The sequence below is a fragment of the Crassostrea angulata genome, chromosome 3, assembly GCF_025612915.1.
Source record: "Crassostrea angulata isolate pt1a10 chromosome 3, ASM2561291v2, whole genome shotgun sequence".
NCBI lineage: Eukaryota > Metazoa > Mollusca > Bivalvia > Ostreida > Ostreidae > Magallana > Magallana angulata.
The window spans coordinates 42,063,740-42,079,913 of NC_069113.1; the positions used below are offsets into that span (position 1 = coordinate 42,063,740).

Genomic DNA, 16,174 nt, shown 5'->3' on the forward strand with positions numbered 1-16,174 from the left:
CTTTTTCCGATAATTTGTTAATGGTTTACTACTACTTTGAAAAGCTTTTTTGCAAAAAATTAGGGTACCTTACCAGGCATTTCTGCAAAATACTAGAGTATGCAATATCCTATATAATCTTCTTGAAAATACACTTGAAGTGCTGATATAAAAATTAATACATCTACAGCACAGCAAAATTCACTATATTAGAACAATATCTCCGCCGGGGCGGGGCTTTGAACTCACGACCTCTTGAACCTATAAGTTTTGGCAGTGAGCGGCCACGGTTCTTACCACTTGACCATCTAGACATATAACCAAATCCAAGTCAATTTTGATCATTTTTAAAGTAATTATAAAATTAATATTTTTTTATTGGAACTCTTTATTACGGGGAGATACAAAAAAGATTTTTGAGGAACGTGTCGTCTGACCTTAATTGAACTCTGCATGGCTTTTCTAAAAACATTTTGATATTGACAAAAAAGAAAAATATTAAGATTTTGAATAAAGCCTTGCATGGTGCATTTTGTTTAACAGATCCACCCTTTCAATACATGTACTTTAATTTTTATGAAAGAGATGCTAGCTCTCAGAATATCATTGAGACAATTTTCAAGAGTACAAAAATGTAGGAAATATGATCGAACTTATCAATGATAAATAAATCATAGAAAAAATATGTTGAAAGGAAAATATGTCATGCAATACACTTTGGTTTTCCATTCAATACAGTTCAATTCATTTGTAAAGAAATCAGATACCAGAAAATCTGGGTTACAAGGAAACAATTAAAAATCAATCCTATGCCAGTTTTTCCATCGCAACTCACTGGAACCGAAATTTAGGAAATTGTGGTGAAATGAAACAATATGTTGATCACTGATCAAAAGATTTATTTCTGTACAGTAATATAATCTCTTTCCTGTTAGTAATTTTTTTTAATCAGAGTCAATTCATTTAGTTATAATATATATATGTACGAAGTGACATCAATCAAAAATTAAACTGTACATTGCGATATGACATTCATTGCAAAAGAAAACTGAGTGCATGCATGTCTAAATCATTTTTCAATGTGGTGATCAGTTTCATTCAATCGATCTTAACATTATATTGCATTAGACTTAGTCTGTTAGTATTGTGATAGGATTATGTTTAGCATGGTCACATGTCAAGCACATGTTTGTCTATAGCTTATGCAAAACGTAACGATAAATATGATTGGTTGTATTTGTTTAAGTATCATTCGGAAAGTGTCTGTGTTATTCATAATGATGTGGGGAAAAGCTAGTTCGAGTTATAAATACATATAGTCGTTCTGATTGGTTAAGAGAAACACACCCCCAGAGCGCGGTGTATATAAAATCAGGATTTGCCTTCGTCCGGCAGTTGACGTGGAATCTTCTCTAAGGTTCGAGTCAACTCACTTCCCCGGGTAGATGGGTGGGCCCCAGTCTCCGTTTCTCGTCTCGTTCATTGCCTCGCTAGGTGTTTTGTTTATTGTCCCGTAAATTTCCATTGTGTAGCATGCTAGCCGTTTAGTCCGTGCTAAGTGGGTTGGCATTAGGTTTGGGTTATTTGGACTTTCAATTAACTTTAAGGCAGGCTTACATTTACGTTGTAACTTGGTAAGGATGGTGATAACGGGAAGTTTGTATAACTGTATATTTGTGTATATAACATTTGTTCATTAATAAATATATGGATCCATAACACTTGTTTTCGTTTACATTGAAATTGGAATAAAAGTACTTGTTAATTTGAAGTAAACGTAAATATCTGACAGAGTGATTGAGCGTTGATATAAATTTCTAGAATCTTTTACATTATTATGAAGTTTTGGATTTAGACTTAGAAAACAGACGGATTTGAGACTGACTTAACTTAGCGACTATAGACTTAAGAATATCATGGAACTCTTGGTATAAATTAAAGTTAAAACCACTATACGATTACATTGGTGCCGTGAACAGGATAAAAACCACTATACGATTACATTGGTGCCGTGAACAGGATAAAAACCACTATACGATTACATTGGTGCCGTGACTTAACTCTGGAACCGACAGGCTCGTTCCTGCCAGAGAACGATCATAGTAGAAGCTGGGTGAAGTACATAATTTGATTTTGTTTCGATTTTGTGTTTTACTCATTTATTAGAATTTTTTGGACATGCATACATATGGTCCTACGTTTTCAAGGAAAACGTGTAACCTGTTGTAACCTAGCTAGATAATGTAGAGTGTAGATATGAGTTTTTCAATGAAAGTTGGGGAGTGTATTCATTACACTGACAACTTTTGACTGGTGTTATTGAAGGTCCTGGCTTTTCCTTTTCTTAAAGCAGATGTAATACAGGGCAGCGTTATTCATGCTCAATGAGAGTAAAGTATGTGATCTACATGTATAGTGTATTTAGGTTCTTAAAGTTTATTTGCTCTAGATATATGGTCATAGGTTGAGACGAGAGAGGAGACTGGTGGCATTTCCCCTGTATATCCATAACTTATTGCCGTCCTATAGTAACATCAACCAAATAAAATCGTAATTAAAAAGAAGTAAACATAAATAAATGCATTAGTGAGCCCCCTTATTGTTAATTATTTTTATTGCATATTATCACTTTAAGGAAGGTAATGCTTACTGTCCCCGTCTAGTAACTGCCCTGCAGTTCATATGGTTCAGAAAAGGAATTCGTGTTTCTTAATTTGTAAATATGCAGTACTTTGGCATTTAAAATATCTTGGAATTTGTTGTAGTACGAGTTATTTTTCATTAATGCCGATTTTTTCATCAGTTAGGAAAGGCATCGATTACTTTTGAAATTTTGATTTTCTTTGAAATATTTTTGATTAATATTTGTTTTAAACATTGCAAAACTATTGGAATTTGTCAGGTTTATTGAGGGAATTTTTATGTGTAGAAAAACAGTGTGAGATTCTGTTTAGAGTAGTAGTTCGTTCTCTTTGACAATAAGTTTGATAAATTTCAAGTTAAATACAGGTTCGAATCAATTCGGGAATTGATTGAGGTGTAAGTACAATATAGTGGAGAAATTAGGGGCCCCAGTGAGTAAAATATTGTACAGCTTGTCGTGGGATAAGTTTTTATTTAGAGAACCTGTATCCGCCCCAGGTATACATTGTATCTTCGATATGCTGATCACTGTTCACTACTGTGGCTGTGTGATGGTATTGTGGTCAGGTGGACTATGGAGGAAGTTATTGAAAAATGCTTCAAACAAACGGAATGTAGTATATTCTTATGCTGCAGGAGGCCGTAGAGAAGCAGGGCCATGATACGAGTGCATATGTATATTCTGTTGACAGCATAAGTAATCTGCATTTTGCTAACTGATTATTAGATAGATATGTGTATACTCTATAAGATACTTATGTATTAATTACATGTTCTATATTTTTTTATTACCAGATTCTGTTTTATATCTATACGGGTGTCCTAGGTGAGGTAGCATACGGTATCCTAAACCTTGATTTGCGTGCAGATTGCCTGGAAGTCCGGAAATCAGGAGATTCTCTTCGCTTATCAAGTGTTGATGGAGACAGAAGAAATTCCATGTGTAGAAAACAGATACCATGAAAAAAAAAAATACCAGTGCCTGAATTGATTTAAAGACTCGTGAATTGAAGGTCAACCGTTGAGGAGTTCGATAACGACGTACTGTAGAGATACTGCGGGAGCGGAATTATACGGATTGCGAAAGATAGGAAGTCCTCAGTTTCAACAGTGATGAAATATCTGTGTATTGTAATATAATGAATGTACCAAGTATTTGTGAAAAGTGAATACCGTCGTAGTCTACCTACGTGATTTTGAATATGACGTACGTCATTATTTTGTTAACTTCCAGCATGATGCATTTGATTTGAAGATATTTCAGTGACTTGAAAGTTAAAGAAATTCTGTGGACCTTGTGTTAAATGATGCTTGTCTTTGTTATTATATTTACGTTTTTTAACATACCTCAATATCTTATTCAAGATATTTCGGTTTTGGGGTGGGGGGAGTGTGATAGGATTATGTTTAGCATGGTCACATGTCAAGTACATGTTTGTCTATAGCTTATGCAAAACGTAACGATAAATATGATTGGTTGTATTTGTTTAAGTATCATTCGGAAAGTGTCTGTGTTATTCATAATGATGTGGGGAAAAGCTAGTTCGAGTTATAAATACATATAGTCGTTCTGATTGGTTAAGAGAAACACACCCCCAGAGCGCGGTGTATATAAACTCAGGATTTGCCTTCGTCCGGCAGTTGACGTGGAATCTTCTCTAAGGTTCGAGTCAACTCACTTCCCCGGGTAGATGGGTGGGCCCCAGTCTCCGTTTCTCGTCTCGTTCATTGCCTCGCTAGGTGTTTTGTTTATTGTCCCGTAAATTTCCATTGTGTAGCATGCTAGGCGTTTAGTCCGTGCTAAGTGGGTTGGCATTAGGTTTGGGTTATTTGGACTTTCAATTAACTTTAAGGCAGGCTTACATTTACGTTGTAACTTGGTAAGGATGGTGATAACGGGAAGTTTGTATAACTGTATATTTGTGTATATAACATTTGTTCATTAATAAATATATGGATCCATAACACTTGTTTTCGTTTACATTGAAATTGGAATAAAAGTACTTGTTAATTTGAAGTAAACGTAAATATCTGACAGAGTGATTGAGCGTTGATATAAATTTCTAGAATCTTTTACATTATTATGAAGTTTTGGATTTAGACTTAGAAAACAGACGGATTTGAGACTGACTTAACTTAGCGACTATAGACTTAAGAATATCATGGAACTCTTGGTATAAATTAAAGTTAAAACCACTATACGATTACATTGGTGCCGTGAACAGGATAAAAACCACTATACGATTACAGTATTTTTAAACAATTCTTTTTTTTGCTTCTACTTCAGATAAAAAATTATTCAATGAAATTTCAAAAACTTAAAATTAGGTAAATTACATATTTTCAAGCCTTTTTTTCTATTGAAGATCAACCTTTCAAATTTATAACTAATAGTTTTGAGTAAATTTTTGAAATTCATGGCACCCATTAAAAATGAACCAAACATTCATCCATTACAGTTTTAAATTGACCTTGAACATTTATCTAAGATATTATCATACATATATTGAGCAAATATGATTCATAAGCAAATAAAGAGAAACAATATCTCTGAATCCACTCCCAAAATGTTGGGAGAGTCTGTTTTGGAAGAATTTTCACACTTAAAGACTAATTATGTCTGCTGTAATCCATCCTGAAAACGTTTTAATGATTAGCCACTTACACTGGGGGCATCATTGACATTGAGAATCTCCATAGTCCACACCACTGTCGTCTGCAGGCCGCCATTGTCAGACACAGACACCGAGATGTTTACCTCACCCTCCGTTTCGTGATCGAAGGAGCCGAAGGTCACCAAGGTACCAAGACAGTACGTATTTATCCCCTGTGATCAGCATGTAAATTTACAAAAATATCGTAAATGGCCAGTGTTTATGCTTTTAGGAGTGCAAGAAAAAATAATATTAAAAATTTACATTTTTATCAAAAAAAATACAGATGAACTTCAATATCTCAAACACTGATATCTCTAATACAATGGATATGTCGAAGTGATTTTAAGTCCCATGCATCCACTTATTTTATAAGTATTTAACCCTTGATGTCTTGAATACTCTTGAATTGACTGTATATTTCAGTTTTTTAAATTTTCCAAATAATCATAAATCTTGACAAAAGAAGAATGCAAAGTCCCTGAATAGCTCACCTGGACCTGAGAACACATTTTATTCATAATGACCAGTCTGCCACCTAGATCGTCCACTAAATTGATCTCAAGATTATCTCCCTTATCCTGGTCCTTTACAACAATGGTTCCAACTATTGCGGCTGTAACAGAAAAATATCACTCTATACTCTTTTACTTCAGTGTCAGATGAAGATTTATCTATTCTTTTTTAAATTCATGCTTTAAAAAAAAAAACGACATTTGTTTTTGCTAAAAAATTTTGGTAAAGCATTTATAAAATATTTTCAGTAAATGAACACATTAGTCCACAAACTTAAAGAAAAATCAAGACTGCTGTTTGATTCAATTCAGGACATAATACTTACATTTTGTAATATTGGAATGGTATCCTTCTAATTGTAGAACTTAATATATTTCAGGGACCATTTTTTCAGTAATGACAGTTGGATGAGACTTACCCTAGTTTGATACTACTTGACCTACCTTTTGCATTTTCCTTTACTTTAGGTTTATCCTCCGGGAACTGAATTGGTGCATTAGAGGAGGTCAGATGAAGGTCATAGGGAGCCTCATTCACATCCCCTACAGTAAACACTATTGTTGACAACACCTGAAATCACAAGCAACTCATTAACAGACTGCTACTAGATCAGCTTCTTTTGAGAAAGTTCCAAAACTTCCTGACCCACACCCAATCCACACCCAATTCATGTAATGGAATTTACAGGCCCATGGGTAGTAAGGGTCACCTGAGATAGTAAATCCTGAAAATTCTAAGATCAAGGAAAGAATAATTTACTTTAAAATATAGTTATAAATCAAAATAAAATTTCTCTTAATATGAGAAAGGTCTATGCCATTGGTCATATAAACATCTGAGCAAGTCTTTTTAGGATATATCTGACCTTGCATGTTTTTAAGATAAGAGTTCTTGATAACTTCATGGGCTTAGCTTACTTCATCATTTTACTGACCACGAGATATGGATTAATAAAATATAACAATGCGATATTGGGATCAAAACAAGATACCAAGGTGCTGGCAAAATTAGTAGAGGAGGGAAGGCGATATTGGAAATACCTCAATTAAAGGGCTATGAATCTTACAGATATGTGGAAGGTCTTCTTGCTTTCTTACTTTTGTTTGAGAATTTGAAACCCTTTATTATTCCAAGAGGGAGCACTGGTTCATAACTTTTACAATTCATGTTTGATCACTGCTGTTAACAAGCCAGTGGCTACATACCAAGTAGAATTATTCCTAAGTTTCAGAGGAAAACAAGACGATTTTAACAACAAACTCAAAATTGCCACACAAAAATTTGATGACTGACAATCAAGGGAGATTGGAAAAAGTGAAACATCTTAAAACTATAGAACTATTAAATTAATATATTTTCTTAAAAATTTTCATTCTTTAAGTTGAAATAGTAAGAGATAAAAAAACAACAACACATCTTCGTGTACAGCACAGTATAACAAATAACTAAATGTATACAACCTAATCAAAGGGTTAGCTATCAAAATGACAATTAAGTACTGGTAAAACAGTAAACAGATCAACATTCAGCCAAAAAAAAGTTTCTATAAAAAATATGTCATTCTGTTAAACTAATACTAATCAAAATAAAAATTGGCAACCACGATTATGATTAAATAACCTCAAGTGAGCTTTTTTTGGTTATCAATTTACTGATTGCTTTTTATGTGTCTGCATCTCTAGCTATTACCAGGATCATGTTCAAGGCCACTATTAATCCCAAATCAATGTTCTCTATATGCCAGCAGTGGGATGGAATTTTCCCGAGATTCAGTTTCTTAATAGAAATAATCAAAATCCACAATAAATTCCCCATGCCAAAGGTATAACAACAACCGTCAATTCAATATAATGACAACACACTTCTCTTTAACATGAAAGAAAGAAATCTAATGAGGAGTCTAGTTAATCTTCACTGCAATTTTTAAAAAGTTTTATCCCTTTAAGATAAGGTTTCTAAATCTATTTTAAAGATGCAGATGTAAAATACTTGCATGTTTATCAATCAAGACCACTGGTTGGCATTAAATGCTCTTAATCTCGCTGTACATAATTCCAAGATAATTAATATAAAATTTTGCACTGGGATATGGGTATTTAACATTTTCATTAACCAAGTCACTAATTAATTAAGAAAATAGCAATAGCTGAACTTATAAACATCATAACAAATTTCCTTGAAATGTTAATTGTAACTTGGAATTAACTTATATCTAGCATCCAATGAAACATTTCTTTCATTTTTATTGATACAAGCATTAGATCAGCCAACACAATGCACACTTGAATTGCAACTCCACTCCTAATCTTTGGAAATAACAAATCAAAAGCTGATTTATATCCTGTTACAACCAGTGTACTATTTAAAAAAAAAACCAGGAGATTTGTAAATGAACAAATTAATTCATTCCCTTATTCCTATGTGCTTCACCTTAATATCGAAGTAAAACTGATTCAATCTCTAAAATAGATTTTATTGAACAATACACGGTGTATCTGAAACAACTTGGCAGCTTTCAGATCAAAGGCTGAAACTCCTCTTATATTCTATGCAGTTCAAAGACGCAAATAATTTGAATCAGCTAGACTTTATATTAATACTTAATTGCCGAGGGCTACACCAGCTAGACAATAACGATGTATGTATATGGACTCTTTAATATGTCTCTCGAAATCGGCAAGATTACTAGAGAGCATTGATCAATGCACATAAATCAAAAGATTTCATGAAAGTATTTCTGAATCAACAATATTTGAAGAGCTATTTTTTTTTAATTGGTTAATGGTTTATCCTTTTGATGATGGTCAGGGCAGTCAGTGGATATCAAGCAGTACAAACTTAAAGAAACCTTTAAGGGTCATGACCTGTTTATTCATCAATTCTTTTTTTTTTTATAAATAATTTGTAATCATGTATATTTCAATTTTCATAATTTGCAGACAAGAAACAGATGGGTACATTTCAAATAAATTGATCAATCTAACAAAGTCTCAGCTAGATTGACCACTGAAAGCCCATTATTGCGATATTGGTGAGCAAAGAATCATTTACTATCGGACTATTTTAGTTCTAATATCCATTAAGATTTAACTGTCTTTGGTAAATTAACACATAAAAAAAGGAAATTGGGCCTAGAATATGATATATGCCAATTGAAAAACAAACTTGACCAATTTAGAAAAGGCCTCTTTGTTCATCAGAAGCATGAACTTAGTTTGCATGCTAGCCAAGTGATGTCTAATAGCAGAAAATTTAATTACTTCATGTTTACTATATGACCAATATTACCAGAACCCCGAACCCTGCATGTAGAGCACCATCCTAAAACTAAAACCCTTGACTCTGGAGCCATAGCTTTCATGATTCTGGTAGAAGCCTACATACTTGCTCATTATAACAATTTGCTAATAGCTTGTCTGCTGAATCTGCTGAATGTCCAGTAGAAGAGAAGATTTTTTAAAATTGCTTAAATTTTTACAGTTTTTACCCAAAATTTATGCCCAATTAGAGGTGTGGGTCATGAATTTTACAATTTTATGTTCCACTTCTCCTGTAGATGCTAAGCATTAAATATGGTGAAGATAATCCTGGTGGTAAATTTAGAGATATAATGCTGAAAATGTTCATGCAAATTTTAGCAAATAATGCAGGCTGCACAAAGAACAATGAGCAAAACAAAACACAAAAAAAAACAAAAAAAAACCCCGATAGCCATAGGTCACTATATAGATAATGATTCACTTGATTCAAAAAATTATGGTTTTTTGCCCAAATGGGCCTCAAATTACTTTGATGATGTTTTTTTGCTCAGAACTGTATTTGGCATATATCCAATAAATACAAAGTTCTCAACTTCTCATATCTGCAGATGAGTATTATACAAAAGCAAATCTCAGACAATGTACATCATATATCAGTGATGTAAAATTCTAGAAATTACACTGCAATTTAACAATATCTGTAGTTTGCATGCACAACATCACTAATGTAAGGCATGATTGTACTATTCAAATCAATATCTCATAAAATCAGCTAGTACACCATTTTTCCTGTACATCCTTATCTTCCCATTAAGCAGACACCGTTGACTATATAGTTTACTGATTTATACGATCTTTCAGCTAGCACTTACTCTATAACTAGGTGAGCCATTATCATCAGACTGAATCTTGATCTGAAACTCCTTCCCAGCATCCTCTTCAAAGTCAAACTTCACAGACGAAATTAGACTTCCATTCACAACAGAGAATAGGCCCGAGCTATCTTCTATCAGTCTATACTGAAATTTTTGATCTATGTCCTCATCTATTGTTTTCAAGGCTGTTAATGGGGTTCCTAAAATGATTTTGAATAAAATATTCTAAAAATAGTATATCCCATGAGTTGTGGTTCAACCAAATTGGGTAATAATGATTCTGAGATAAGTTGACAGAAAGATGCAAAAAGTTGTATAAAAGGATTCCTAGATTAGCAATGGGTAATACAATGCAAATAATTTTTGGTCCCAGTTCTCATTATGACTCTGCTGTGGTAAACCGTCATAGTGTAATTACCATTGATTTATTACATATTACATATCCACTAGGGATATTAGGGTAAAGATAATATGATAAAATAAGATTATCATTTCTTCTTTTTAAAAAAAAAATGAAAGAATTGGAATAATGGCTGCTCTGTTCTGCAGTAGGCACAATTTGTTAACTGAAATTCACCCAAGAAATTAATACAAGAAATACATCAAAACCATTCACCTGAGTGTATTTCTTGGGGGCTACATACTGACCTGGTTCGACCTCCTCAGGGATGCTGTCAGGTTCCATTGTCACTGATTCCGGTTTGTCATTGACATCTGTCAAGGTCACAGCAAGGTTGAAGTAAGAGATCCCTGGGGGGCTATAGTCATCTTTGGCCATTAGGGTGACAAAGTGGACCTGCTGTTCCTCCATATTTAACACACAATATTTACCCCCTTCAGAAGTGCACAGTGGATTTGAGTCTTTTGAGACCTATATATTCAACATTTTAATTATTAACCTTGAAGAAAATCTTAGTTCTCAAAAGCTAAATTGTTATAAGGCAAAGAACTTAATGTCAATAACTTCAATGATAAAAAAAAGAACAAAGCATTAAACTTAAATTAATTGTGTTAATATCTAAATTTATATCTGATTAAAGAAAAAAAGAACCATGAAATTTTCAAGATGGCTATAAACAGTTCTCAAAGGGAATGCAAAAGATTGATTTTTCATTAAATCTCCTACTTTAAGACAGAGCTGGGAGCCATTATAGTACGAAGCGAACATTTTGTGTTCCGAGTCCACCAACAGTAGGGAGACATTTTGGTTTGGATCGTCATCCTGCGCACTGAAGCATCCAACATGGACTCCGGCCATGCTGTTTTCTGGGATAGCATTTGGAGTCAGCTACATAATTCATAATACATGTACATAATTACCCTGTATTCACTAACATCAAATAGTATACAGCTAAGTTAGGTAAAACATGGTTACAGCGAACATTGCTCATTCTGAATTCACATTTACAGCGATGTCAGTTTAATTTCCAAATTAAATCTTAATTCTATTATATTGACTTCTTGGTTATAATGAAATACGTTTATAACTAATCAACATCACTTACTCCTGGCACCTAATTTTAAGCATATGTTTATCTGTACTAGCTTATTGGCTAGAAGTTAAAGGACTTTACAACTTTACTTAGAACCTTCTGTAAATTGTTGAACATCTCATTCTAACAATTTAGGATAAGAACTTATACAGGAAAAAAATGTATTTTAAATTAGTCTGTCATGGAATTCACTGAATGATGTTTTTTCACTATCAAGAAATATTAAATATGTACCAAGTTTGGCAGTGTTTCTGTTATTGACCCACCTTTGCTGATTTTGGAGCATCATTTTCATTTAGAATTTCAAACTGGAATGTGCTGTCCACAAAAGCTCCCTCAATATCTGTACATCGGACTGTCACATTCCACCTTTATAAGGTTTACAATAACACAACTGTCAACTAAAATCTGACAAAATCTATCATGAGATGGTAATATGGGACGACTTTTGTGCTTTACCCATTTTGTCAAGATATCTGACATCAAGATAGTGAACCAAAAAAAAGCATCAAGTTATAATAGTATTTTTTTTTGCTTATTTCAAATTAAAATACTTCCCAATACAGAGAAGTCCCATACCTCTTTAAAAAGATGTCAATTCTCAACTGAACAAATCAACTCACAGTGTCTGACATTACATTTGTAGCTGTTTAACTTTCACATTAACAATTCAACATTACTTGGTTGGTTTTTCCTCAAAGTCTGCCTTCCTTGTCAGACAAAGTTTGGATCCATCAACTCTAAAGATTTTCTTGGGATCATGAAGAATGGAGTAGAACTGGGCATCATAAGAGTCATCTTCGGTACTAAGGTATACGCAGTATCTACTGTCCGAGTTCTCTTTAATTTCTGTCATGTCAACTTTCATCTACCAAGTATGACAAATTATGAACATTACACAAAGATGCCTTTGAAAAGCAGGGCCATTGAGGCTGCAGAGAGTATTTTTTCTATATATTAATTACCATTAATGAACGGAATATGACAGCAATAATTTCAACACTTGATAAAGCCAAGCTTTCTTAAGCCTTTATTATCATTTCAAATGTAACTAAGCAATGGAAAAGCAGCCTACTCCAATATATCAAGGTAAAAGAGAAGCAATGTGTTTACAGCCCAAACAATTCCATCAATGCCTTTGGCCCGAGAGAAAACTTACCGAGTGGGGAGGGTTGTTGGGTGGGGCACAGAATAGGTCTGGGTGGCTCCAGGTCCTGTTAGCCTGGCATGTGATGACATTGGTGGGGCCTTTCAGGAACCAGTCAGTAATGCACGAAACAGTGCATGTGTCATTGAAGTCATACTACAACAGCACAAAACAAAATACTGTAGGTTTTCATTTACATGCTTGTATATTTACTCTCTTCTCTCTCTCTCTCTCTCTCTCTCTCTCTCTCTCTCTCTCTCTCTCTCTCTCTCTCTCTCTCTCTCTCTCCTCTTGAATCTATGTTCATCATACATAATTATGTCACAATTTCTAAAATTTAGTGTACCGTATGACTTCTATTTTTTAGATGATTTGAAAAGATAAAGCTAATTCTAAAAAAATTTCCATAAATAACCTACTCCTTTGCACGCTATGCTGCTGGGATGTCGACAGCTGAAGAACTCTCTCCTTGAGGGAGGGCAGTATTTGATGGAAGGAGCCACACACTTGATGGGGAGACAACTGAAGCCATCCTCCACCAGGTGGTACCCTGGGCGACACCCACACACTCCCTGGTTACACATCTCAGGGTGAGCACAGAGGGGGTGACAGGTTCGAACCTCCTGCTCAACAAAGACAAGGATAATGCATGCAATACACCATCATGACCTGATAAAGACAGGCAAATAAAATTTAAAACTATATCAATCTATTGCAAAGAGATGATGCAAGAGAGTTTTCAGCAAAATTAATATATTCATTTGCTCTAGCACATGAAGCTATTTTTAGAACCATTTTAACAAGACCTTGGACTTTCAGAAGGATGTAACTTTCTTGTCATTTTCTTGCATCAAAATAAGTGAAAATGATGCTGGTTTCAAGAAATCTTAGATTTTGTATTGACTCAATTTCTGTGGAATTTGTGGGTACCTCTCATCCACGAATCAACATCTTCCACGAATTAATAAATTAGGGTTATAAAGTCCTATTTCCTTTTGTAAGTACAAGAGAATACACCAAATTACGTCCCCATGAACCTGTAAAATTTAAGCAATCCAAGGAAATTGACCACCACAAATTTTAAGGATTCCACTGTATGCACAGACTGTTCAGTCATAGCCCAAAAGCCAGACAAATCTTGCTGATTTCAAAGAGCCATGACTGAGTGGCCTACAATGAAATAGACATGCCTACGTCACGTACATTGCCAATTGACTCAACTACCCAAAGTCCAAGCTCCTGTTAAAATGGTTCAATTTGATGCCAAACCTCAGAACTGGGGCACCCTGCCCCTTTGCACTGCTGGGCCTGTAGAACCTCCCTGAATCGGGCCTGTTTTCCTCCATTACAGTTCCTTTCACAATTAGACCAATCCCCCCACTCTGACATCTGGAAAAAAACCCAGGGACATTTGAATTTTTTTCAACTGTTAAAAGTAAAAAAGCAACATTTTCTTAGGAGGGTCTGCTATTGGATTAATATATATATTGGTTATTGCCTTATATTTCCTAGTTGTTAAAAAAATGCAGAAACCAATTAGATTTTGATTGATGTATTTTTATTTAATACCATATACAAATCAGGTTAAGCTGTCTGTATTTTTTATCATAAATCTCCCAAGTTGAAAAATCATTAAATTCTGATTCTATCAGCAAAAAAAAAGGCTTCAATCAGTTGCAACCACTTGAATTTTTTTTTAAAAATTCCACAGTTAATTTCCCAAGTTTATGGCTAACAACCAATGGATAAGGTACATATCCCTTAACATCAATTTCTGTGGGTAATTTGAGTATGATTAACTTTTGTTCTCAACACATTTCCTATTTGCCTGATGTAATGACATTTGAAGCTTAACTCTCTGCAGAGACTAAAATTAAACCTCCGCCCATCTTGAAAAAAGAGGTCTGTGTGTCAAAGACATTGATTTAACTACTGACCCATTTCACCTCGTCATTGATAAACGCATCCTAACCCAGTTTCTTAATAGAAAAAGAAGGAATGTATTGTCATCAAAACCACAGACTCATCCATTATTTTTGTGATCTTGAGTACATATTTTTCTTCGTATTTCTTTTCCATTTTCTTTCTTTTTCTTGGTCGAGTTCAAATATATATAACTGTTATCTTTTGCATTTATATCAAAACAGCAAAATTTACAACCTATTTTCTGCAGTCTTTAATTTTCTTTTGAAAAATTATCTGAAGTAAAAAGTGAAAAAAAAAAACTAAAAGACTTGTCCGCATTACTTAACCAAAATTACACAGATAATATAATTTACAAACGTAAGTACGTTAACAAAGGCTCCCCCATTGATTTCACTGTGATGTCTAGAATTCAGTCATGTACTTGTCTGCATGAACTTCAATATGACATACCGGTACATCAACTTTGAAATCATTATGACATTCCATTAATCATTTGATTGCATGTTCTCAGGGAATTCAAAAAAATAAAATAAAATTGTTACAGTTAAAATCTGATTGCTTAACAATTAAAATCTGATTGCTGATGACATTTAAATAGATCATTAGCAATTGTTATGATATGCATGTCATGTGATTATTAGAAGACATTTCTGTTTGCTGATAATATTTAACGTACGTTAAGCTAGATCAGGACACTTTCAGGTATCCGATCCATGATAGCCTCAGATTCAATTAATCTGGGTGCATAACAGATATATATGGGCAATACTCAGTATACTTGGACATAATTTTCCTATTTAAGTATCAATATGTACGAGTGGAATGTGTCCTAATTAATGACCTTTTCCTTTTTTTGAAGAGTTGTCCCCCTTTGCTTTTATCCTATAAAAATTAATTCTAAAAAAATATACACGGTATAAAATTTATTTTCATTAGTTTTTGTATTCCTAATGATATAATACATCTTTCCACCAAGCTTGTCTCCATAGACCTTACTGCAATCTTCATTAATTAATTACTGCTTAGTTAATAATATTTTTGAAAATTCCTCTTGGTAAATCTTTTTCTATACTTTAATTTGTCATTGCTGTGAATTCATATAAATGATGTGAATAGAAGATAAAAAAAAATAAGAAGCTCAGAAAAATGAGACATTGCAAAACTGTCCCTGACCTTCTTAAATGAATAATCAGATAGTTGACTGTTACCTTACAAAAACAAGGCCGTGCTATTGTTCATTATGTCTTGAAGAGAAACTTCTTGATTTTCAGACCAAAAAAGGACAAACCCGATGGCCATAAATCTTCTATTATCATTATAAAAATGTTTGTTCACTTGGTAATTTTTTGTGCTTATATATTCAATCATGAGTATCTGAAAATTGAGCGTATAACAATACATACATGAGCTCATGAAAATGGTCTGTTTAGATATTACTACATTCTTTTAAAATATATCCAGCATAATTCTAAATAACTATAAAAAAAAACGTTTAATTTTGACAAGCTTTAGCTGACTTTATTTACATCTATAATAACAATTTATAAAGAGGAAAAAAAAATAAAAGGGAAAAAAATCAACATTTGAAGAACCTTGCCGACGGTAAATATTTCATTAATCTTAATGACGTATATTTAAGTAAGGCTGTAGAATTCAGACCTTGCTGAACAAACATCAGTAA

At 33.6% G+C, this 16,174-nt stretch overlaps 1 protein-coding gene across 1 annotated transcript in view; it reads right to left on the reverse strand.

Annotated features, from left to right (window-relative positions):
• Window positions 1–16,174, reverse strand: part of LOC128178375 (cadherin-23-like) — a 60,015-nt gene that overhangs the window by 36,664 nt on the left and 7,177 nt on the right. Inside the window, exons 3-13 of the mRNA XM_052845495.1 lie at window positions 13,837–13,956; window positions 12,987–13,190; window positions 12,580–12,723; window positions 12,101–12,288; window positions 11,687–11,789; window positions 11,054–11,215; window positions 10,576–10,798; window positions 9,925–10,127; window positions 6,236–6,362; window positions 5,771–5,892; window positions 5,288–5,449 (exon numbers count right to left, since the gene is read on the reverse strand). Of these exons, the coding sequence (XP_052701455.1) occupies window positions 5,288–5,449; window positions 5,771–5,892; window positions 6,236–6,362; window positions 9,925–10,127; window positions 10,576–10,798; window positions 11,054–11,215; window positions 11,687–11,789; window positions 12,101–12,288; window positions 12,580–12,723; window positions 12,987–13,190; window positions 13,837–13,956 (1,758 nt within the window). The remainder of the gene's footprint in view (window positions 1–5,287; window positions 5,450–5,770; window positions 5,893–6,235; window positions 6,363–9,924; window positions 10,128–10,575; window positions 10,799–11,053; window positions 11,216–11,686; window positions 11,790–12,100; window positions 12,289–12,579; window positions 12,724–12,986; window positions 13,191–13,836; window positions 13,957–16,174) is intronic.